Source organism: Drosophila elegans, unplaced genomic scaffold (assembly GCF_018152505.1).
Source record: "Drosophila elegans isolate 14027-0461.03 unplaced genomic scaffold, ASM1815250v1 contig_183, whole genome shotgun sequence".
NCBI classification, from domain to species: Eukaryota; Metazoa; Arthropoda; class Insecta; order Diptera; family Drosophilidae; genus Drosophila; species Drosophila elegans.
The window spans coordinates 4,898,592-4,921,689 of NW_024545550.1; the positions used below are offsets into that span (position 1 = coordinate 4,898,592).

The window sequence follows — 23,098 nt, forward strand, 5'->3', positions numbered from 1 at the left end:
TATTCTCTTTGCCTCGTTTAGTGCCTACCAGTTCGACAAGAACACGTGCATGGTGTGCCATCCGGAGTGCCGGACTTGCACGGGATCCGGGGCAGACCACTGCGAGGAGTGTGTCCATGTGCGGGACGAGCAGCACTGCGTGTCCGAGTGTCCGGAGAACAAGTACAACGATCGGGGCGTGTGCCGCAAGTGCCATGCCACGTGCGAGGGATGCACGGGACCCAAGGACACCATTGGCATGGGTGCGTGCAAGACCTGCAATTTGGCCATCATCAACACGGACGCGACGGTGGAGCGCTGCCTGCTAAAGGACGACAAGTGTCCGGACGGCTACTACTGGGAGTATGTGCATCCACAGGAGCAGGGATCGCTCAAGCCACTGGCCGGCAAGGCGGTGTGCCGGAAGTGCCATCCGCTTTGCGAACTGTGCACCAACTACGGCTTCCACGAGCAGGTGTGCTCCAAGTGCAAGGGCTACAAGCGCAAGGAGCAGTGCGAGAACGAGTGTCCGGCCAACCACTACACGGACGAGGAGCGGCGCGAGTGCTTCGAGTGCCATCCGGAGTGCAAGGGGTGCACGGGTCCGGGCGCCGACGACTGCCTGGCCTGCATCAACTTCAAGCTGTTCGACGCCAACGAGACGGGCTCGTATGGCAACTCAACGATGTTCAACTGCACCTCCAAGTGCCCGCAGGAGTTCCGGCATGTCAACTACCAGTCGCAGATCATTGGACCCTACTGCGCATCCAGTCCACCGCGGAGCAGCAAGATGACGGCCAATCTGGATATCAATATGATCTTTATCATCACGGGAGCTGTTCTGGTACCCACCATCTGCATCCTGTGCGTGGTCACCTACATTTGCCGGCAGAAGCAGAAGGCCAAGAAGGAGACGGTCAAGATGACCATGGCCCTTTCCGGCTGCGAGGATTCCGAGCCGCTGCGTCCCTCCAACATCGGCGCCAATCTGTGCAAGCTGCGCATTGTCAAGGACGCGGAGTTGCGCAAGGGCGGTGTCCTGGGAATGGGCGCCTTCGGACGCGTGTACAAGGGCGTCTGGGTGCCGGAGGGCGAGAATGTCAAGATACCGGTGGCCATCAAGGAGCTGCTCAAGTCGACGGGCGCCGAGTCCAGCGAGGAGTTCCTGCGTGAGGCGTACATCATGGCCTCCGTGGAGCATGCCAATCTGCTGAAGCTGCTGGCCGTCTGCATGTCCTCGCAAATGATGCTCATCACCCAGCTGATGCCGCTGGGCTGCCTGCTGGACTATGTGCGCAGCAACCGCGACAAGATCGGCTCCAAGGCGCTGCTCAACTGGAGCACCCAGATCGCCAAGGGCATGTCGTATCTGGAGGAGAAGCGACTGGTCCATCGCGACCTGGCCGCCCGCAATGTGCTGGTGCAGACGCCCTCGCAGGTAAAGATCACGGACTTCGGACTGGCCAAGCTGCTGAGCAGCGACTCCAACGAGTACAAGGCGGCCGGCGGCAAGATGCCCATCAAGTGGCTGGCCCTGGAGTGCATCCGCAACCGCGTCTTCACCAGCAAGTCGGACGTGTGGGCCTTCGGTGTGACCATTTGGGAGCTGCTGACCTTCGGCCAGCGACCGCACGAGAACATACCGGCCAAGGACATACCCGATCTCATCGAGGTCGGCCTGAAGCTGGACCAGCCGGTCATCTGCTCACTGGACGTCTACTGCACCCTGCTCTCGTGCTGGCACCTGGATGCGGCTATGCGACCGACCTTCAAGCAGCTGACCACGGTCTTCGCCGAGTTCGCCCGGGATCCAGGTCGCTACCTGGTCATCCCCGGTGACAAGTTCACCCGCCTGCCGGCCTACACGAGCAAGGATGAGAAGGATCTCATCCGGAAGCTGGCGCCGACCAGCACAGATGGCCCCGAGGCGATTGCGGAGCCGGATGAGTACCTGCAGCCGAAGACGGGGCCGGGTCCTAGCCACCGCACCGATGGCACCGATGAGATACCCAAGCTGAATCGCTACTGTAAGGATCCCAGCAACAAGAACTCTAGTGGCGGCGACGATGAGACCGACTCGGCTGCTCGGGAGGTGGGCGTGGGTAATCTGCGTCTGGACCTGCCGGTCGATGAGGATGACTACCTGGTGCCTACATGCCAAACGGGGCCCAGCAGCAACAACAACAACACCAACAATCCCAACCAAAACAACATGGCAGCGGTAGGCGTGGCCGCTGGCTACATGGATCTCATCGGAGTTCCCGTTAGCGTGGACAATCCAGAGTATCTGCTGAATGCGCAGGCTCTGGGCGTGAGCGAGGCACCGATACCGACGCAGACCATCGGAATTCCGGTGATGGCAGTGCCGGGCACCATGGAGGTCAAGATGCCGCTGCCCGGCAGTGAGCCAACCAGCTCAGACCACGAGTACTACAACGACACTCAGCGGGAGTTGCAGCCGCTGCATCGAAACCGCAACACGGAGACGAGGGTGTAGACTGTAGTCTGTGGATGTAACGGAACGGAACGGAATAGCGAACGGAGAATCTTGCCAAGTGCCTTTGGAAGCCATGCCGCTGCTGGCTGCCATCTGCCATCTGCCATCTTAGATGGGACAGCCTGTGCACAGCCTGTACAAAGCCTAGACCGACCCATAGATTTGTATATTACTACCGATATTACTCTCTAGTGTACTTAGCAGTCCTTTCCCTCTTTGTGTATACCTTTCTATCTAAACAAGTAGTCAGCAGGGATCGTTGTCGCGATCCTGCGCATGTAGATTCCATGTAATCACGAGAACAAAACACCGATAGTGCATTTCTTAGACGCCTCCGACAGACTTCAAGGGATCCCATCCGGATCGGATCGGAGGGCACACACTAAGCTAATCCGATGTCCAGTTCACTTGGGGCGTCCACAACTTCTTGTACTTGTAGTTAGCCGTAGTCCCATGTAGCGCCTAATCTCCAACTGTGATATAGTTTGTACGACTCTTGACCTAAGGACCTTTAACACGATAACGATCAAACAAATCGAACGACTCGACCGACACACATTTAAGCAAATGAAAATAGTAGAAAAAGTAATCAATGAGTAGCCACATACCGATCTTATGCAATTTTAGGCCTAGTTTCAAATCCCATTCGATATATCGAGTTTGACAATCAAATCCCGAGCGTGCCATGCATCGATCGATGCAAATCTCCTAAAGATTTCGAATATTTTGTTGGCACACTAGCGTGTAAGCGAATGCCTAGGCGATATGTTACTGATCAAAGATAAATAAGTAATCCACACAAACATATACTTATAACACACAATATATGTACCACTTATACACGTGTAGATTTGCCAAGTGCAGTTATGCATACCGATTAAGTTAATTTAATTTAAATTAGACTACATATATGTGAATATATTATACACAAATAAAATTATTTTCAATAAATATTCAATTATTTTTTTAATGGAAACATAACGACTTTTTCAGATCATAAGTAAGTATTGTTGCATTATTCACAGCACAGCACATCGTGGTCTAATTTTTTTAACAGATCGTCAAAAAGATATATATATATATATATATATAAATAAATGCATTCAATTTAATTATTGAAACACAAACATAATTTTTCATTTTTGAAATTTTAGGACTAAGACTTTACTGTTAAAAAAAAAGAGGAAGAACAACAAAATAAACAATTGTGAAGGCATTAACTTAGTTTACATTTCAAGAGCCAGTGGAAAAGGAAGCAGTGGCGGCACTGGCGTCGGCAAGCAGGGTACTGCTTTTTCGTTTTACTCCACTGCTTTGCTGTTTAGTTTGCACTTAAAGTAAAAGCGTCCTCTATTCGCGCCCACTGAGTATTCAAATTTGAATTCCAGCCCAAGTAAAATAGAAATTCAACAATTTACACGTACTTTTTGCTTTATTTAAATATTCAATTGAGTGGTTGTTCTATAGAGGGGCGTGGTCGCAAACTGTATTTTGTTGAATATATCTATATTTGCATGTAATTGTATTTGAATTGGTGTAGACTATTTAGACGTCGGTTCGTATATATTGAAAAAGTTATCCCATAGTTTACATTCATAAAGGTTCAATTACATCAATTAAGTACTACAAAACTATTTTTGCTGTGAGTTGCTCTTGAGTTAATGTTACTCTACCATAGTTTTCAGTGTGGGTGTGTGTGTGTGGGTGTGTGGGCGTGTGGGTTACAATAATTTAAGCCAGCTACAATCCCTGGCCGATTCGATTCAATGGAACAACTCAAGGTCATTAGCCGTAGGTGGTACACTTAGAGAAAACAATATTCGACTTAAACGTAAGGCTAAAAAACAAAATCAGTGCTGGGCTCTTGGCTCTCTAAATGCTTAATAATACGCACGAGTGTGTTTGTGTCCAGTGTCTGTGCCAGCAAACTTAATTGATAAACATTAAATAACATTTGGATTCAGATTCAGAACTTGCATCCGCAGCGAATTCTAAAATACAAACTGCTCAGAGCAGCAATGTGCAGCCCCCTAACGTGGATGGATCGAGTTGTATGGAATGAAATCTATGGACACATCAGGGCAATAATTTGATGTCCAAAATCACGTTTGAGCTACGTTAAATTCTGTCAATTAGGGCATTTTAAAAATGATCGGTTTTTACATGTTTCGCTGAAACCAACTTGCAAACTTTAATTTTCTAAAAGGTTCTTCAGTTTACAATACAAAAATTTGTTAGATTGGCTTGAAGATGTGAACCTCCTTTTGCTCTACAGTTTATGTTGGATGTAATTATACCAAAGATACCCTTTACATTTCGGCAGAATCAAACTGTATTTTTTCTACACTTTCCCCAAAGAACCCTGCATTTGTCGAGAACTAAACGTGATTCAATACCCATACTTTGTTCATAGATTATATTCTCCTTTAGTGATTGTTGGTCACCTAACCCCGACCTATCCGTTAATCCCCGCGAGCGGCAATTAGCGCCTGCAACGCACATGGATCAGGCGACCAAGTCGCGGGGAGCTAGAACCCGAACCCGAACCCAAACCCGAAACCGAACCGGAACCGGAAACAGAAGCCACAGCGGCAGCTTCCTGGGGAGCTGGGGCAGCCAGTGCAGCTAGGGCCAGGGCCTATCACATTGGGACGCGTCGTGCCAGCAGATACTCGGAGAACTGCTGGCCCCCAACGCTGGCCTCGATGGTGAAGCCGGCGTTGAGCAGCCGCGTGAGCACCTGCACCGAGTTCAGCTTGCAGTAGCCGTTGAGGGGGAAGCGGATGATTTGCCCCCAGTCGCCCTGGTTCCAGGACACGCCGCTGCGACTCGACTGTGTCGCCTGGCTGGCCTCCGGGAAGAGCTCGTCGAGCAGAGCCCGTTCCGCCGACAGCATAATGCGCTCGCCGAGGTCCGGCGAGATGTGCAGCGCCACTACCTCGTAATTGCACTCGGGCGATGCGCTGGTCCTCGGGCTCGTCTTGATGTGGCGAGTCGGTGGAGTGGGTGGCGCCACCAAATAGTTGCCGTTGCGAACGCGATCCTTGCGCATGCTCTCCAGCTGCTTAATCATCGCTGCGGGCGGACCGGTCATGTGGAGCGGCAGGGGGGATGGAGAAGAAGAGCAAATTAGATATAATCGCTGGTGGCAATAACGAGGCTCGGTGCACAGAGAGTTGCGTGAAGCATATAATTCAAAGGTAGCGAATTAACAATTTCAACCGATCAAAATTAAGAATAATTTGGAAAAGTCATCTAAATATACTATACTTCTCAATGTGATTTTAAAATACTTGATTTTATACAGATAATCTTTTTTTATTGAAAGGGTATAATAAATACAAAATTTTCATATTAAAACTTGAAATAACAAAAACAATGTATATTAATAGCAAATCAAGAATAAAATTTTTAACTTTTTATTATTTTTGCAGAAGATCTTGACATATCACGATATTATTTAATTGAGCTTTGTATTAATTGAAAAATGTATCAAAAATACAGTCAATTCAAACTGAGAAATAAATGGTTTTAATTTTTCACCTATGGCAACAGTACGTATGAGCAATAAATGTTAAAGAGGTTGGTGCTATTTCCAAGCCTTTTCTTCTTTTATGTAATGCACAACTTTCAAAGGCTCGAAAGTGAGTTTTTTAAATGTTTTAAAGAACTAGCGTTCTCTATTGAACATATTTTAGATGACTTTGTTTTAATTAAAATAGGTTTTAATACTCGTGACATTTGATATTGCATTTTGAGTAATATTTTGTTTTTTAATTTTAATCATATACTTCTATGCGGTTTTTCTCCGTTTAACTTTTAAGCGGAATACTTACGCTCCACCTCGTAGTAGCGAGCCTCCTCCAGCAGCAGCTCCAGGTCCGGAAAGTCCTCGGCAATCAGAAGTCTTGAGTTTCTCATAAAGTTCAGAATGTGGCGGAACATGCCCCCGTCGCGATCGATGAAATAGTGCTGCTTCAGCGAGTCCAGCACTATGGGTATCTGGCCATTGAAGAGCTTGGCCAGCTTCGACTCCGGATACTTGGTGAGTGTCTCCAGCGAGCTGGTGTAGATGGTCCCGCCCACATCGATGTGAACAGGGGCCGTGTAGCGGGAGGCGGCGGCCACACACGGAATGCCGGTGATGGGCTTGTGGTTGCCGTGCAAATAGGAACTGGCCCCCGCCGATGAGGCTCCTCCGACGGCGGCGGCAGCAGCTGCCACGGCTCCGGGCAGTCCCAGCGGCGTCACTGAGGAACTGGCGGGTGGCGTCGGTGTGGGCGAAGAGGAGTTTGAGATCGTTGGCGAGACGGTGGGCGAGGAGCTGCGGGCGAAAACCATTCACGAATTCACAATGAGATTGTTCGCGACCAAGGGGGGTTTAGGATGGAAGCCTGCTTCCATCATACTGCCATTGAAGTACACTGCACTATATTTCACTATGATATGTGTGGGCCACGTTCAAATACATCGTAATAAGTAAATAAATCCTAATAAAGTATTTAAACCATCAACTTTTGGTTCTTGTTAAATAAATCAAAAGGAATAAATTGTAAGATTTAGGTACATAAATACAAACAAACTATTCAAATAAAAATCCTCCTACTATCATTTAAAAGCAAATATATATTTTTACACATGTTTCACTATAATTTAAATAAAAGTCTAACAAATTCTTGGATTTTCTGAAAACCCTAAAATGTGTCTAATTGTGTTAGTTAAAAATTAGTTATATGGATTTTTAAATCTATTGGGCTTGTGATTTTCTTCAATATGAGTTACTAAAAGAAACACTATATAATTTGCTTAATGTTTTTAAAGAACTAATTAATTTAGTTGTAGAAAGACAACCCACAGCTTCCAAATTTTGTATTGCCCAACTAGGATGCAATGATATGATTCTACAAGTCTTGTATGTCTCTAGTATCTTATTTATTCCTAATTATAAAAACGAACCTGATTTTAATGTCGCTTCTGGCGTAAATTCGGCCCGTGGAGGACAAGTCGCGTGGCTCCAGGGCCTTGACATCTCTTTCTCGCTCTCGATCCATATCGCATTTTTTCCTGTAACCAAGAAATACAACAAATTGTAGTTAATTGCAATGCAATATAATTATAATTAGATAATCTTATATAAGTCCGGGGGGGGGCACGAAAAAGCTAATCATGAGAACCAATTTGACCCCGCTCGCAAAACCGAAATTGACTTGACTCTGATTACGGACGGCAACCAAATCGACAAAGGACAGCCAAACGTGACAACGAAAATGCCGCGACGGGCTGAATATCGCTTGCAGCCCTCCACAGGGCCCCATAAAAGTTCACACACACACACACACACACATCTGTTTGGGTTGGGAGGCAAAAGGAGTCAAGTCGCATATATATACATATATTTCATATGGCCACAGTCTTGGGCTGATTGTGTGGGAATATTTGGTTTTTCACTGCGTTTTCATCTCGGTTACGGGGCTTCGGGCCCCAAGCGATCGTCGCTCCGCAGCTTCAGTCGTGGACAAGACCAAATCGCCATGCCATCCATATGCCAAGCCGTGCCAGGCCAAACCAAACCAAACCAAACCAAAGCGAAACGAAACGGGCGAGCCGTGAATGCAGTTAATGTTAACGGCCATCGAGTGCATCGTTTTAGCACTCGTTGTTGTACTTGTTTGGCCGGAAGGGTTGCCAGTTGAATTTCACACGAAAATCACATTGTTTCGCGGTGGAGAGCGGCAATGTGCGATGTGGGCTCGCCAATTATGATGTGTCAGTCGTATGCGTGCCACATGGCGTATGCGCAACGCGGCCGCTGAGCCGACTTAGCAAAGTCAACACCAATTACCAGGCTACATCTAAATCCCGAAAGCCAAAGTCCTCATCATCGTCTTCATTATCATCATCATCATTAGTATCGGTTACCCAACTCCAGGATAGCAAATTAATAAACCTCAATCGAGCTGCGAGTGAGCAACTCAAACGAGTTGGCCCCGAATGACAAATGTTCACATGCTTTCTGCGCATTAACCTGGCTCCCAGACAATTCTCTTCAGTTATGAAAGTACGTTAATGGGGTACTAACCTTGTAAGGGAAGTTGCGCTAGCCCATAGTAAACGGATCTTTGGAATATAAAACAATATTTCCAAGCGACATATAAAGAATTTATGTATTTAACTTTTTAATCCAGAGTCCTTGACATTTCTTAATTCAAAAAGGGGCTTTTAATAAAATCAGGTACATTACAACTTTATAGGGCGAACCAATTATAATTCTTAGCATTGTTGATTGATAAATATTAGAAAAGAAGTTATGTGATACGAAATAAAACAATGTTTAGGAATGCTTTTTTTGTTTCTCTTAAAAGTATCCAATTATTAGACTGAAACTTAAGTTAGATAAAATTTATAAAATATCAAATATTACTAATCAAATATTTGCCAAAGAGCATCGGTTCATGGCTTTGCCCACAAATCAACGCTGCCCATGTAGCTAAACAAGTTTGCTTTTTTTAAATGTTTGAGACCCTGCGGCCAAACGACTGGGGCTGGGTAATTACGATTTGATTAACTTTAACTACATGAACATTCAAATGCGAATGAGCACGTCAGTGGGATGGGGATGGGGTTGGGAATGTGGTGGATGTAAAAAGCGAATTGAGTCCCAAGGAACGAACGTCGAACAGGGTTACGGCAAAAATAAAAACCAAATGCAGTGCCATAAAAAAATTCCACAAAATAAATGTCTGCAAGGCATTTTCATGGCAGCCACATAGAAATAGCGATGGAGTTGAACTGGGTGAAACGCTGGCTGGGTTTTTTTTATTAATTTACGGCAATTATAAAGCGTGAGTAATGCGTTCAATCAAACATTGCATATTCGTTTATGAGATCTGGCTTAATGGTTTCCTAGCCAATAACCTTTTTCAGCTTCCCTTCCCCTTATTTTTCTTCTTCTTCGTCATCTTCTTCCTCTTCTTCTTCTTCTTCTTCCTCCTTGGCACAGCTGCTGCAGTTGCAGCCACAAAATATGCAATGCCTGAGCTCTCTGGCTTGCCACACAAACAATTCAATTTCAATTGCTTTGCGGCCCACTTGAGCAGGTGCAACAACAACAACAAGCCCCGACACACACACACACCCACACATACATACACATGTGTAGGTGTATATGCATATGTGTGTGTGGACACCCTGAGCTAACGGTATTGTATATAAGACAAGCACTGCAGTTTGCATCCTATTCTAGTCCATTACCGCCGCGAGCGGTATCTTTTCTATGCCGTCTAGTAGCAGGATGAGCAGAAAACTGGGGAAGTGGCGGTGGGACGGTGGGATTTGGGGTTGTGAGTGGAGCGGTGAATGGGCGGAGGGGCAAGGCTGGGCGGAGGGGCCGAGTTGCTGGAGTTGTTCGCAGCGCCTTTGGTTACACTTGAGATGAGACCCAGAGGTGACTCCGTGATATAACCGAAAAATATGAGCATACAATTTCCGAAAGCCAGGAAAGTTTGACTATATATTAAACTATATTCAATATAATAATAATACAAAAACCAGCTACAGACAAACTCATATTCGAGCTGAGTTTAAAAAGCTTCTTAATATAAGAATCAGAAATTCGAAAACTTTTTCGGAAGGTCCCTTTATCGGATTTCTCATTTGAGATTTTGTCTGATTTTAGCTTTCCTGATCTCAAATATAAAAATCTTTTGTGAGAATCAGAAAAACTAAAGAAATTTTCCTTCTTTTTATTTAAGAACTAATTAAATAAAAATTTAATTTTCTTTGTAACAATGAATGAAGCTTTAATACATTTTCACAGCACCGACTAGATATTTTTACTTTGAAAAACATTTTTTTATGAAAAAACAAAACTGTTTAGGCTCAAAATTTAGCTATTTGTAAGGCAAGTTCGAACTGGTCTTTGATTTTAAATTTGTCTGATCTCAATTCATGACACGTTCTCAGCTCTGGCCAATATGAGTTTTGAAGAGTTGCCTTTGCTGTAGTCATATTTGTCAACCGACTTCCCCCCATCATTTTGGCATCCTGGCCTGCTGCCTGCACTCGTCCTTTCTGTGGCCATCATTTGACATCTTTGCCTGGCGCACTGGTTCTGGTTTTAATAGCAATGCCATTAACTCTTAACTCCTGGCATTGCACATTTGCGACTGAGACTTGCTCTTATACTTCTGCTGGAGTTTCATGTTTCATTCGGCACACGCTTGCCGACGCTTGCTTGCTGCCAGAAAGAGACGGTTGCCGTGAGCTTATTAGTTTGCCATTGTTGAGATTGTGAGTGCGGAGCTGGATATCAGGTTGCTGGCCAGTCCGGGCTGATGCAGAGTGGCCCGGGGCCAAACCATTTTCCAAAAAGGAATTATGGACAAAACTGGCCGTTGGCACATGCTCAATGTTCGACTGCTGGGAGGATAACTCAAACTCAAACTCAATGCCACTGCCACCCAGCCAATTCTATTCCCACACGACTTGGGCTGCTCGCTATTTGGATCGGATAGTTGAGTGGGCGCTAGCACCAGCGGTGGCATGCCATCCGCCCACCCAAAACAGGACAAAAGCGAAAACAAAAGCCAAGAAATGAGCTAAAGTGCACACCACACACACACACACTTCGAAACACACACCGGGAGAGCGGCACACACCTCGGCAGAGCATCAGACGTTGACGACTGCGACGCTGACTATGTAACCCTAGAAAATGTCCTGCGGCCAGCCAACCTTCCGCACACAAAGGCCAGACCAGACAGCCCGAGTGTCCTGGTTGCTAGGTGCACTCGCCAAAAAACACAGACAAGATCTCTTTTGCATCTATTGTTTAAATAGTTTTTGATTTCCAAACAACAGAAATTAAATATATATAAATTTTCTCATAAATTTATAATGACCAATATCAGCTCAAAATTTATAAAAAGTGATAATTCTTTAACATTTTCTTAAGCTTTACTTTTTACTGGTATTACTAGTAGTGCTGGCTTTTTAGTTTATTTTTTTGCGATATATTATTGTTTATAAGGATGTCTTAACAATGTTATTAAATAAAGAGGTAAGACAGTCATATTAAACAGAGCAAATATTTTTTACATTTAAAAAACGATATATAAAAAAGGAAATTTTTAATTTACTTAACATTTTAACTTGTTTAAAAACAAAAAATAAACAATTTTACTAAATTTCCTTTCACCTCTAAAAAACAAATATATGCACTCTCATTTATTTTTTGCAGTGTCGTTGGAGAAGGCTAGCTGTGCGGGAGCGAGAGGGGTGGCGAAAAAGGGCAAAAGCTGACTAGGCCCGCGGCGATCGTTTGGAATTAGTGCGGAAATCATGGATGGATACGAAACGAAACCAAGCAAGGAAAGCGAGCCAAGCCAAGCCAAGGAGTACGGCATGCGGAATACGGAATACGAATACGGGCGGAACTGCTGGGGTCCAAAGGACCCTTCGGAAGGTGGGGGTGCTCATTCATCAGCACGGCTCTTTGGTGAGCGGAGGTGTGGTGGGAGGGAGGGATGGGGCACGCGGGCAACTGGCCCCGAATGTAATCCACTGGGGCTCTGCATGAGCGAGTGCCCACTGTAGTCGGGCAAGGTGCCCGGTGTTTGGGATTGAAACTTGGGGTTTTCCTGCTCCTGCTCTTGCTCTTGCTCCTGCCCATCTCCCTTTCTCTCTAGTGTGTTGGTGATTCCTTCAGGGCTTTCTCCGGCTCATACATGTGGCTTCACGTGAGGCTGTGTGTGTGTGAGTGTGTGCCGGGTACCTCCTCATTCATTTATCCTTGCAGAGCGCTGAGGGCAACGAGAGCAGCAACAGCAGCGGCAACAACAACAAAAACAACAACAGCAAAGAAGCAGGAACATAGCCAGTAACCACAACGGCAAGGATACACCTCCTCCCGATCCTTGCCCGAGCCATCGCAAACTCTAGCTCCAGCTCCGGCTCCGATTTCGATAAGGGTAAGGATTGGGAGGACTGGCTGCTGCTGCCGCTGCCGCTGCAGGCGCAAACTTTTGCGATTGGTAGGTAAGTCTAGTCGTGTCCGTTCTGGCTTTGGCTTATACCCACCCATATGTGTATGTGTGTATGTGCCTGCATTTAAAGATATCATACCTAAGTTGGCCTCCGTCTCATGGCCTCAATGCTCCCCAGGCAGCTCGCAAAACAACAGCAGAGAATAAAACAGAAGAAAAATAGGGGGAAAAAAAAACGCAGCATAAAAATGGTGAAAATAAAAAGCAAAACGAAAGTTTTCGAGGCAAAATCTTATCTCAATTTTAAAACGCTGGCGGCGAAAGCGACGTCGGCTGCACTGGATCCACCTCGAAAGTTAATATGAAAACATTGGGAGCTCGGCGATTTATCAAACTGCAACACTTGCAGCGCCAGGCGGCAGGCGGCAGATTATGTTATGTTTGACGGGGCGGAGGATTCCAATTAGACAGGACTTAAATTCGGTTTGGGGTTGCAAAAAGAAAGCAAACTTACGACTCCCCCCCGGGGAGCTGCAGATAAGGGAATGCGGAACGCTTGTGTATCTAGCCAAGACAAACATAAAGTAAACACACACAGACACATACACACATGAGGAATGAGAAGAAAAATCTGCAAAATGTCCTGGGGACAAGTTGAGAAGAATCCAAAGCCTGGGGCAATTCTCGGAAAGGTCGGGAGAAGTGAAGCCTTGGCTTGTTTTCGTTTCGCAGTTGGCCAAAAACCAAAATCAAAACGCTGATGAGCAGGCAAATGAAAAACTTTTGCCGGGCAGTCGGAGAGCCCAAGTAAAACACGAAACGCCAAAGCCAAAGCCAGGAGACCCCAAACTTCGGCCATATGGCGTTGGCTTCTTTGCCTTTGCCATCGGTTCTCGGATCTGGGGCTGCAGTGCCCGAGCTCAACTTTTGCGTCGACGTCGTCTTTAGCCAACGGGTCCAAATGGCGGAGCTGGAGCTGCGGCATATGGGAAATCAGACCACGTTCCCTTACCCCATAACCATTCCCTCTGTGATGCTACGAAAATTGTTGGCCAAAGTTGCAGAATGTGTGCGCCATGGCAAATTGTACAAATATATGCGATATATACATATATATGAATATATATAGTATAGTGAGTGTATGTGGGCAGGGTAGTCTGGCAGAAGTTGAGTGAGTGAGTGAGCGAGTAACTGGAGTCCCGGCATATACACTGAAGCAGCAGATATTAAAACGCTGCAAGGCTTTCAAAAATAAACTTTGAAAAATTTATTAGAAAATATTAAATAAAAACGACGATTGCGCTGCATATGGCTTACTCAGCAAAAGGCGGGTGTAGTGTGCTGGAACGGGTGTTTTTTATCGGCAGGGGATAGGTTTGGAGCTACGTATGCAGAGCAAACATTACTCAGCCAACTCACAGCTCACAACTCGCCGACCTGCAATCTCCGACCTCCGCATGGAAAAAACTGAAACAACAGCAGCAGCGACGACGACGACAAGCAAAATATAAATATATTCCGGATAAATCCACATGTGTGTGTGTCTCTACCTAAAGATAGGATGTTTTTATTCAGCTAAATTCGAAAATTGAATTGAAAGTCAAAAGCGCAATGGATAAGCAGGGAAAACGTCGTAATATTGCCGTATAGGAAAATATTGCGCATACGCAGCGTTGTTTGCACGTTGTGAACAAGTGGAAAGCTACAGTCCGGTAGTTGGTCGATTGCCAGCGCTACTTAATCAAGTGTACATAATAATTAACAGTCATGCTTCCATGTTTCCACTTGAACGGCGCTCAAACAATGGAGCACGATTCGCCATCCGAAAGGGAATCGGAAGCCAGAAACCAGGCCCACCACAAAACCCATTCAGCTGCAGTCCTGCAAGTGCAACTGGATTCGCCAACTGCAACTGCAACTGGCAGTGGCAGACAATGCATCCTGCCTAATTGGTGCAATTTGCGTGTGCATATCGCAGCCAAAAACAGCATCAACAACAGATGCAACACAAAGGCAACGGCAATGGCAACTGAAGTAAAATGCACTTGCAATAGCGGCAGGTGCAGTTGGCCAAAGAATCGGGTTTCGGAATGGGTAATCCGGGGTATGAACGAATCGTAAACAATCCGTGTTGTACAGGGGATTAAGAAAGGGATACAAGTTAAAATTTAATTTTTTTCTTAAAAAACATTTTGTTTTTTAAAGTAAAAGTATATATCTTTTGAATTTTTAATAAGTAACTGAGAATCTTTTTTTTACAATGATATTAATGGTGACAATAATAATGAGTAATAATAATAATAACAAAATATTTTATTTTATTAATTTTTCATTAATAATTTCAATTTAAATTGTGTACCGATTATATTTTGAATGAAAAACACATATTTTCCCTTAGAAAGTACTTTAGCTTGTGTCAATTATAAAACATATAATAACACTTTAAATTTATTATTATTTAAATAAAAGTTCTTCTTATTTTTTTTATAACACGAATACTATAAATGTTTTGTCCTTATAATCTGGTTAACTCACTAAATCATTATCTGTAAGCTACGCGATAGCAAAAAGTCGTACTCCTTGCCAAAATTGGCAACTGCGCAGCCATTCGGTTGGTGCCAAATTGGCAGCGCAATGTTGATGCTGGTAATGATGCCGAATTGCAGCTTAATTAACACACAGCGCGTTAAGAGCTTTCGTGCCACAGTCTCAGCACCGAATGGAACGCCATTCAAATGCAGCAACTGAGGCTTTGACTATTGGCACGTAATGGAAATCACTTTGCCGCTGGTTCCGCTGGCGCACAGAAGCAGGTATAGGCTGTTAATGTTAATGTGAATTCAAGTAGCTGAAGCTTGAATCCGCTGAATGAAAACAAATTAGCAGAGCGTGCGCGAACAGTGAGATCCTGACAATCGCGAACTGTGGCCTCAGACAAACAAACAGACAGGCAAACAAGAGTTTGCCTTCGACTCCGCCTCCTACTGGGAAACTCTTATGTCTGGCTTGTAAAAAACAAGAAAAAAAAAAAACGCAGGGAGAAACAGCAGAAGATAAAACCAAATACCAAAACCAGTTGCTTCCATACGAAAGAGAGCACTGAATGGAATGGGAGGGCAACAGGCGAAGGTCGCCAGCGCCTTATGCACAGAAACAAATAGAAGCATTTAAAACAAAGGATCAATATTAAATTATTTAAATATTTGAAAAGATTGGGAATCTCTAAGGATTAGAAATATATAATAACAATTACAATGCTAAAAGATTGTATACTTATAAATAATTTTATAAGAATCTCTACATAAAGAGTTTATTAAATCTTTACATAGTGCTTTTAACAAAAATATATCATTGAAGGATTTTTCCTGAAAAGTACGCTTTCGATCCCAAAGGTTAGCAATATTTCTTTCCGTGCTTCCCTATTTGAATACAATTTCGCACACTTCAGCTCTCGCTTTGAACTTTGCCTCATGACTTGGCTGCGACTCAACGGACAAACTGGCGGACAAACGGACAAGCTGGCGGACAGACGAACGGACGGACAGACGACTCTCACGGACCGTCGATTCGCTGGCTAAACAAAAATTTGTTGTACGAGTGTGCTGTATGTATTTGGCCCGGGGGTCATCTTTTGGCCGCTTAGTTTTCGACCAGCCACAATACAACCGGTCATGCCCCCTCCTTCGACCCACGACCCCCGCCCAGCACCATCGTATTTTATAGCCTTTAAGGTAGAAAAAATAATGCGACTCGTTCTCGTCTGCACACATAACTCAGCCGGGGGCTAAGGTTGCCCAAAAACGCCAGCGGCGAATTTTGTATGATTTTTTCTGCCCGTCGCCGTTGCCCGCTTCCTTTACCTCTCCCTTTTCCCCTCGGCTACTCTTCTTACTTTTGTTTATTTCTCCTTTGGTGCGGGTACAGAGCACTTGAGGCGCATAATTTTTTTTTTTTTAAACAGTCTTCGTTTATGGCGCACAATTTCTGACTTGGCATGTGGGAGAGACGAAAATCAGTTGCCAGCGGCGCTTTTGGCCAAAACCAAAAGCAAAGGGAGAGAGATCGGGTGGCTTGCAACTTGGACTGTCGATGCTGTTGTGTGTCAAAAATTCATTTATTACAGAATCTTTTTTTAAACTAATTTATTGGCCAGCTCGAAGGCTGGCTGGGATTTTGGGGCATTTTGCAGATGAAAAGTTTTCGTTTTTGGCTTACCGTTTGGGGCAGGAGGAATCCACCGTCAACGGCGATCGTTGATCCAATGCAACAAACGGAGTTCTGTTTTTGGGGCGAGAAACCACAATCATTAGTTAAATATTGAGGTGCTGAGTAATTAACCTGGGTAGATTAAAAATGCGGGCTTTAAAAATGTACAAAACTATTTTTTAGATCTCGGAAACATAGCTTAAGTTTTTGAAAAAGGTAAAATAACAATTACGAATTGAAAATAACGTTTGAAGTAATAATTTTTTAATTTGGCTACAATCTGACAAAATATATATTAATAAAAAACATTGCTTGCTTTATTACAATATAAAAAAATTTTAAAACTTTTTAAAATACATTACTTAAAAATCATAACAAATAAATATACAATTTAAGATTATTCCAAGGGGGGTAAACTTTCAAGGTTATGGTTTTAAGTTACTTAATTGTCAATTGTCAATGTGACATACTTAATAAAAATTCAAAATAGCTGGAGAAAAATATGAAAATCACAGTAAACAATAAAGAATTTGATGTAGTATATGAAATTTGTAAAAATGAAAACCAAATACTTTGCGACTTTAACGTTAAGAAACTCACAAAAAGGTTGGTATATTTAGGAAATGCACTTTAACTCTTTTTTATTACAACGCGCGCGTATTTAAATAATCTTCGTTTTGTCAAATCTTCAGTGTTCTTCGATAAAGTAAGCCTGATTCGATCTGTTCGATATGATCGCTGGCTGCTTTAGGTTAAGCGTTTGAATATCAATTAAGTGTGCGCGCCAACGAGTGTTTACTTCCGTTTCCGCTTGCCAAGTGCTGCCTACTTTTTGGGGAGCTAGCAATTTACCTCACTTGCATTCGCGTCGAAAGTTGGCCGAAAACTGATTCTACTACTCTACTCTCTGGCCGATGGATGGCTTATGGTAATGCCTGCTTGTTGCGTTGCCGTTGCAGTTGCGTGTTGCGTGTTGCGGCTCGAGTTGCGCCTTGGTGCGGGTGGAGTTCGTTGCTGGCGTCTTCTGTGTTGAGCCGACGACCTTGAGAGAGAGCAGTAGCAGCGGCAGCAGCAGCAACAGCAGCAGCAGGAGAGAGAAAAAGAGCCACGATTGTTGTTTAGCTGCTTGGCTTTCGCACCATATGTATGCCTTTGTGTGTGTGTGTGTGTGTGTGAGTGTGAGTGTGTGGACGTTTAATAGTCTATTTCCGGTTTAAGTGGCCTGTTCTTCCGCTTGTTGTTCTTGTTTGCTGTGGCCCGCAACTAAGCTGCCGCAATTAACATTGTAACTGTAAATAGAACAATTGGCTTGGGTGAAATGCTTTCGCTTGCCTTATAAATCGATGCATTTTATTAGAGTTGCAGCACTTGGAAATTGTTTGCTTTTCACCAGGGGTAAGCTTTTCTAATAATTCAATTGAACAATATTGAATAAAAATACTTAAAACATCTTACAGTCATATTCCTATCCTAAAAGTTTGTTTCCCAAACATAGTAAAATACAGAAATTTGTTCAAAAATAAAACTAAAATATTTCCAAGCAACATTTTTTTTTCTAAATCATTGTTTTTGCTCTATGAAATGGTTTGCTATTTTTTGTATATCCGCTTTTGAATCAAACAACGACTTAACTAAAGGATTTCTTTCCCTTACTAACTCAATTATATTTTTGTAATGATAGTTTTACAAATTGAACTTCTATATTTGAAAATTTTTTTCGATGTAAAATGTAGTTTTTTTGATTCCTCGACCAAATTAAATGTAAAATTTGAGCTACTTGGGTTTTTTTTAAGTGGACACAAAATTTGAACCCATTAGTTGCATTAATCATGGGGGACATGTCTATATGCCCGATTTTCTATAATTGTAAATATCAAAGCCTGTTTGTTTTTGTTGCCCCTGGCCATCTGTATCCATGTGTGCGGGTGTATGTGTATGGGTGTATTGCATGAACAACTGACACCCGGCAGTCGTTCTATGTATCTGTATCTGTATCTGTAGCTGTATGCGTAAGCGAGTGTTTGTGTTAATGACAAAGCATAGAACGCTGGGCCCGCAGGCCAAACGAAATGAAACTTTGTGCGGCATCAGGCTCTGGCTCCGGCTCCGGCTCCAGAGACTTTGAAGAAGCACCACCGTCGGCGGTACTAAGAACGGGGCATTGGGGCGCTGAGCCGAGCTGGATGCCCGACGGCCATTTGACGAGCGACTGCGACGAAGGCAGCTGAAATATTTTGTTGCCCGGCGGCAATGCAAAGAAAAACTTGTGATAAATACGCTCCGGGCCGTGTTTCAAAACATGAACTGGAATGGGAAGTACAGGACCGAGAGCGAGTACAGTGAGGCCTGGCCTGCAGTTAGGCAGCTGTAATTAAAATGAGTGCGAACTTTCCACCCACTCGCTGGAAATCGCCCGGGGGGTGGCCAAAACACCATCCCCCTGCCGAGAGTTGTGTCGCATCATTTTTCATTGGCAATTGTTTCGGAATGCTCGCCTATTTGTCCCACGGCCATATTCATTTTGAAGTATATGCGCCACAATAATATATCGCTATATTTTCGCGTTGCGATCTGGCTTAGAGTTGGTCTCGTGACACGAAATCTCAATAATAACTGGGCATAAGAAATTAATTAATTTTTATAACTAGCATGCTGTTGATCTTTACAAAATAATTTTTTACGCATTTCTAAAAGGAATTATTTTAAGGAATTTTGACTCTGACTTTTTATTTTAGACTTATCTTAAAAAATGTCTTATATAAGTATTTTATTTTTGTTAAATTACATTTTTATATAATTATAAACAATAAAAACTTGTCAAATTATAATTGAAGTCTGCCAGCACTGACATTTCAATTTTTCATCTTTTATCGGAACCACTGCCTACGACGAGTGGAAATTGTTGCAATTTTATCGCTCATTTCACTCACTCAGATGGAATGGGCCAAAGTGGGTGGTACTTTTATTGTTTCAAGCGGGGCAAAGGGGAGGTGTGGGCGGCAGCGGGCTTCTTTATTTTGACGTCGCTTTGCGTTTTTGCGTTTTTGCAATTTTAAATATTTTTTTAATCACAAACTCACACACACACACAGTCATGCTGGCTGAGTCGTATGTATTCAGTCACTCATATACGAACTCATACATATGGCAATACCAATATTTCAAGCCAATTTGCTGCAGTTAGCCGCCAGCGGACTGCCAACAAAATAATTCGACAAAATGTGTGCGGCGCGCTTTATGCTTTATTGTTTGGAACGCTGCGGGGCCAGATCAGGGGGTGGTGTGTGGTGGGTGGTGGGTGGTGAGCGAAGAGGGAAGAGGGGCAGCGGAAGTGGGGTTCCGCTGCAGGACTCATACATATATGTGCCATATATATAAATGGAAAAACCAAATACTCGGATCGGTTCAGAAATCAGCGTGGTCGACGGTCGACATCTATACACTTCCTCCGCCCTTTTATAATTATTTGTTGATGACTTTTTAAAGTAGCCCAAGAGCCACGCCCCTTAGCGGGCTAGCCGCCCACTCGATTGCATATTTATTCAAGGCTTGTGCATTTGCTTGTCAATCAATATCATACTGAATGCTGCATTCTGCATACTGCATACTGAATGCGAAAACAGAAACTTTTAAATGCCAACGCATATGCTGAGAATATCCGCAGATTTTTTTGTTGCTCCTCGGCCGCCGACACCATCAGCATCAGCATCAGCATCATCATTATTGTGATTTTTTATTATTACTATTATTTATGTGAGCAAGGCTCATCACAAGGCTGCACAAGTGTGGGTATGTGTGCGCTTTAAAATATATGTAGATAGCTATACGTATTTTTTATTATTAACGATACCCAGCGAGCAAACAACAAAAACATGCCAACGTTCACATACACGTACATATAGATGTATATATGAAAAGGCTCATAAAATTCACAATGTCTGGCCGCAGGGCTTTTACTTAATGATGCCATTTTTGCCGCCGCTGCCTGAAATTCGCGTTAAATTTTTAACGCACGACCGAACTGCAGCGGCAGTGGCTGCGAACGCGACCACATATCAACCATATCAATTCGGGTATTCATCCATCCATCCATCCAGCCAGCCATTCATCCATATGTGGCACAACATTTACATTAACATTTGAATGGTAATCATTTTACAGCCAATGCGTTCCATAATGAAGTGTTTGCATAGCGATTTTTAAAGTGCACTACTCTGTGAAAATCCTTAAAGTTTCAATTTACCAAAGGGATATGCTAATCAAATTACCCATTAATTGCACAAATTGAGCCACAATATGCCACCAAAAACGTATGGAGACTTCGTGAAATGATCTTACATGTGTTTACTCTTCCTATCGGCAAAAAAAACTTCTTTAACTTCTTTATGGAAACAAGTAAGTAAGCATTTCAAGCATTTAGCTATTTAACGAATTCGAAATGACATTTATATTTATATATATATTTAAGTGTTTGGATTAGTTTCCAAATAATATAAGATATATTTTTTTAAATCAAAAAAAAAAAAAATATTCAAGGCACACACAAAGAAGCATAGGTTTGCAATCTATATTTATATATATAATAAAATACTCAAATAAAAAGGATAACTAAAATACCACCAATACTAACAACAAGTTAAATAGAAATTCAACTTAAAATTGTTTAGCTTATCGTCATTTAATGTGTAATTCAATTAAATAAAGTTTATATTAATGATGCCTTTTGATTTGATTGAAACTAAAATTTATTTTGCTGGATTGTACTCAAAGATTATGGCCAAGTTACATGTCTTAAGCGTATTTAAATACGCATTCCGTTTGTGAAAGCTTGACTCTCACTTGCAAGCCATTTGATATTTGATGAATGCATTTTAATTGTGGGCACTTATGTTGAAAGTGAGGAGGTGAGGTGGTGCGGGGTGGGTTCAGGAGTCGATTGCCGACATCCTTTTGTCATTAGCAATGCGTGACATTTGTCATTAACTGCATAATGATTCCCATGCAGTTTGGCCAACTTCTCCGACCAAGCACACACACACACACACGCGATTAATAAGTGTGTGCGGATGTGAGGCGTCTGTGTGTGTGTGCATAATTTTAATGATTTACAAACTAGCCCGCCGGCGTTTTAAGCTCGAAAACTGACAGTTGATATCCAAAGACAAGCAGAATGAGGGAAATATAACGCAAAAGAAGATATAGCCGCGAGTTATGAATGGGAGAGGACCACTACCAGTACCAGTACCGGTACCAGTACCAGTTCTTTATTTCCAGCTTTTTGGGGTGGAACGGAACGAGCGAGAACGGAAAGGATTGCTCGAACATGCAACTAAGATGGCCCGGGGCAATGCAGAGGCACAGCCAGAAACTGGGCAAAAATGTGCAAGTTAAAAATAAGTTAAGTTTGAGTGGCTGGCGGCCCTGTGCGTTTTGCATATAATGAGGGTCCCATGGCCCGTTTTTTGGACCCGCCCCGATGCCGCTTGTCACCTGCCGGACGTCGTTTTTGCGACAAAAACTGTGATTCTGTGATTATTCTGTGTGTGACTCTGTGGCCGGCCAGTTGGTAATTATAGGCAGCCGGCACTCGATGTTGTTCTTAAATTATATGCCACTCTTTTGTTATCCTTTGCAGCAGCTGTCACCCTGCCAAGGACCACCCCCCGCCCACTAATGTGAGCCGGCAGTTGTCCAAACACGTGCCGTGCAACAAGTTACCAGGGCAAGCAAACGCAAAAATGTGGCAATAGCAATGGCCAACTGTTACTGTTATTCACCTGCTACCGTTGCGTTTCGTTGTCACTGGCCTAAGCAAACACCCACAGCACAAACACACTGAGCCGCCGTTGAGAAAAGACTGTTTTGGGGTCTGTTGGGGCCTAAGCGCTATGCCGTCGAACATGTTGCGTGCAACATGTTGCATTGCCGCGGGCACGGTGGCGGCAGCAGCAACATCTGGCGCAGCAGCAACACGGGATGTTATCAGCCGCAACGTAAACACAACCACCACAACTAAGTATCCATATCCGCAGCAGGCAACTTCGATCGCCCGTCCAACCGTCTCCCCCTTCCACTCTAACCCCACCATGCACTGGGAAAAATTATATGATACATTTGATGAATTTAGACATCATTTTGGACCAATTCGATAGGTAAACATGGTTATATTTATGTAAATTCAATATCAACAGCCTAAATAATTTATTAAGTGGGATGGTCTCGAAGTCAGGCTTTATTTTCTAGCCTATTTAGCCATTTTAAGTATGCCAAAGCCATTTTATAAATAAACACCTAGCCTATTATACCTTTTTTAGGATAGTCCGTGCCATTTCAACTAAGTCAATACCATTTGAAGTAAATCAATGCCAGACCATATATCCAAATTTTATCTACACAAATTGCAGATATTGCTATTTTTCCAGTGTAGTTGTTAG

The 23,098-nt window shown here is 43.5% G+C and overlaps 2 protein-coding genes across 4 annotated transcripts in view; one reads left to right on the plus strand and one right to left on the minus strand.

Moving 5' to 3' along the window:
* LOC108143388 (epidermal growth factor receptor) overlaps positions 1-3,429 on the plus strand; it is a 46,830-nt gene extending 43,401 nt beyond the window's left edge. For both annotated transcript variants that reach the window (XM_017267760.1, XM_017267759.2), the window contains exon 5: positions 22-3,429. In XM_017267760.1, coding sequence (XP_017123249.1) covers positions 22-2,476 — 2,455 coding nt within the window. In that variant the 3' untranslated portion in view covers positions 2,477-3,429. The remainder of the gene's footprint in view (positions 1-21) is intronic.
* A 460-nt stretch (positions 3,430-3,889) lies between these two features.
* LOC108143614 (BTB/POZ domain-containing protein kctd15-like) lies at positions 3,890-22,510 on the minus strand. Of its 2 annotated transcripts, none has more exons than XM_017268139.2 (6): positions 22,442-22,510; positions 17,517-17,953; positions 16,674-16,736; positions 7,433-7,540; positions 6,313-6,800; positions 3,890-5,551 (listed from the first exon to the last, which is right to left on the minus strand). In XM_017268139.2, exons 2-6 carry the CDS (start codon positions 17,525-17,527, stop codon positions 5,118-5,120), a joined length of 1,104 nt encoding a protein of 367 aa, XP_017123628.1. In that variant the 5' UTR covers positions 17,528-17,953; positions 22,442-22,510; the 3' UTR covers positions 3,890-5,117. The 2 variants fall into 2 exon arrangements, with proteins under 2 accessions (XP_017123628.1, XP_017123629.1); XM_017268140.2 differs by having other exon boundaries at positions 17,265-17,953.
* Between the last annotated feature and the right edge of the window lie 588 nt (positions 22,511-23,098).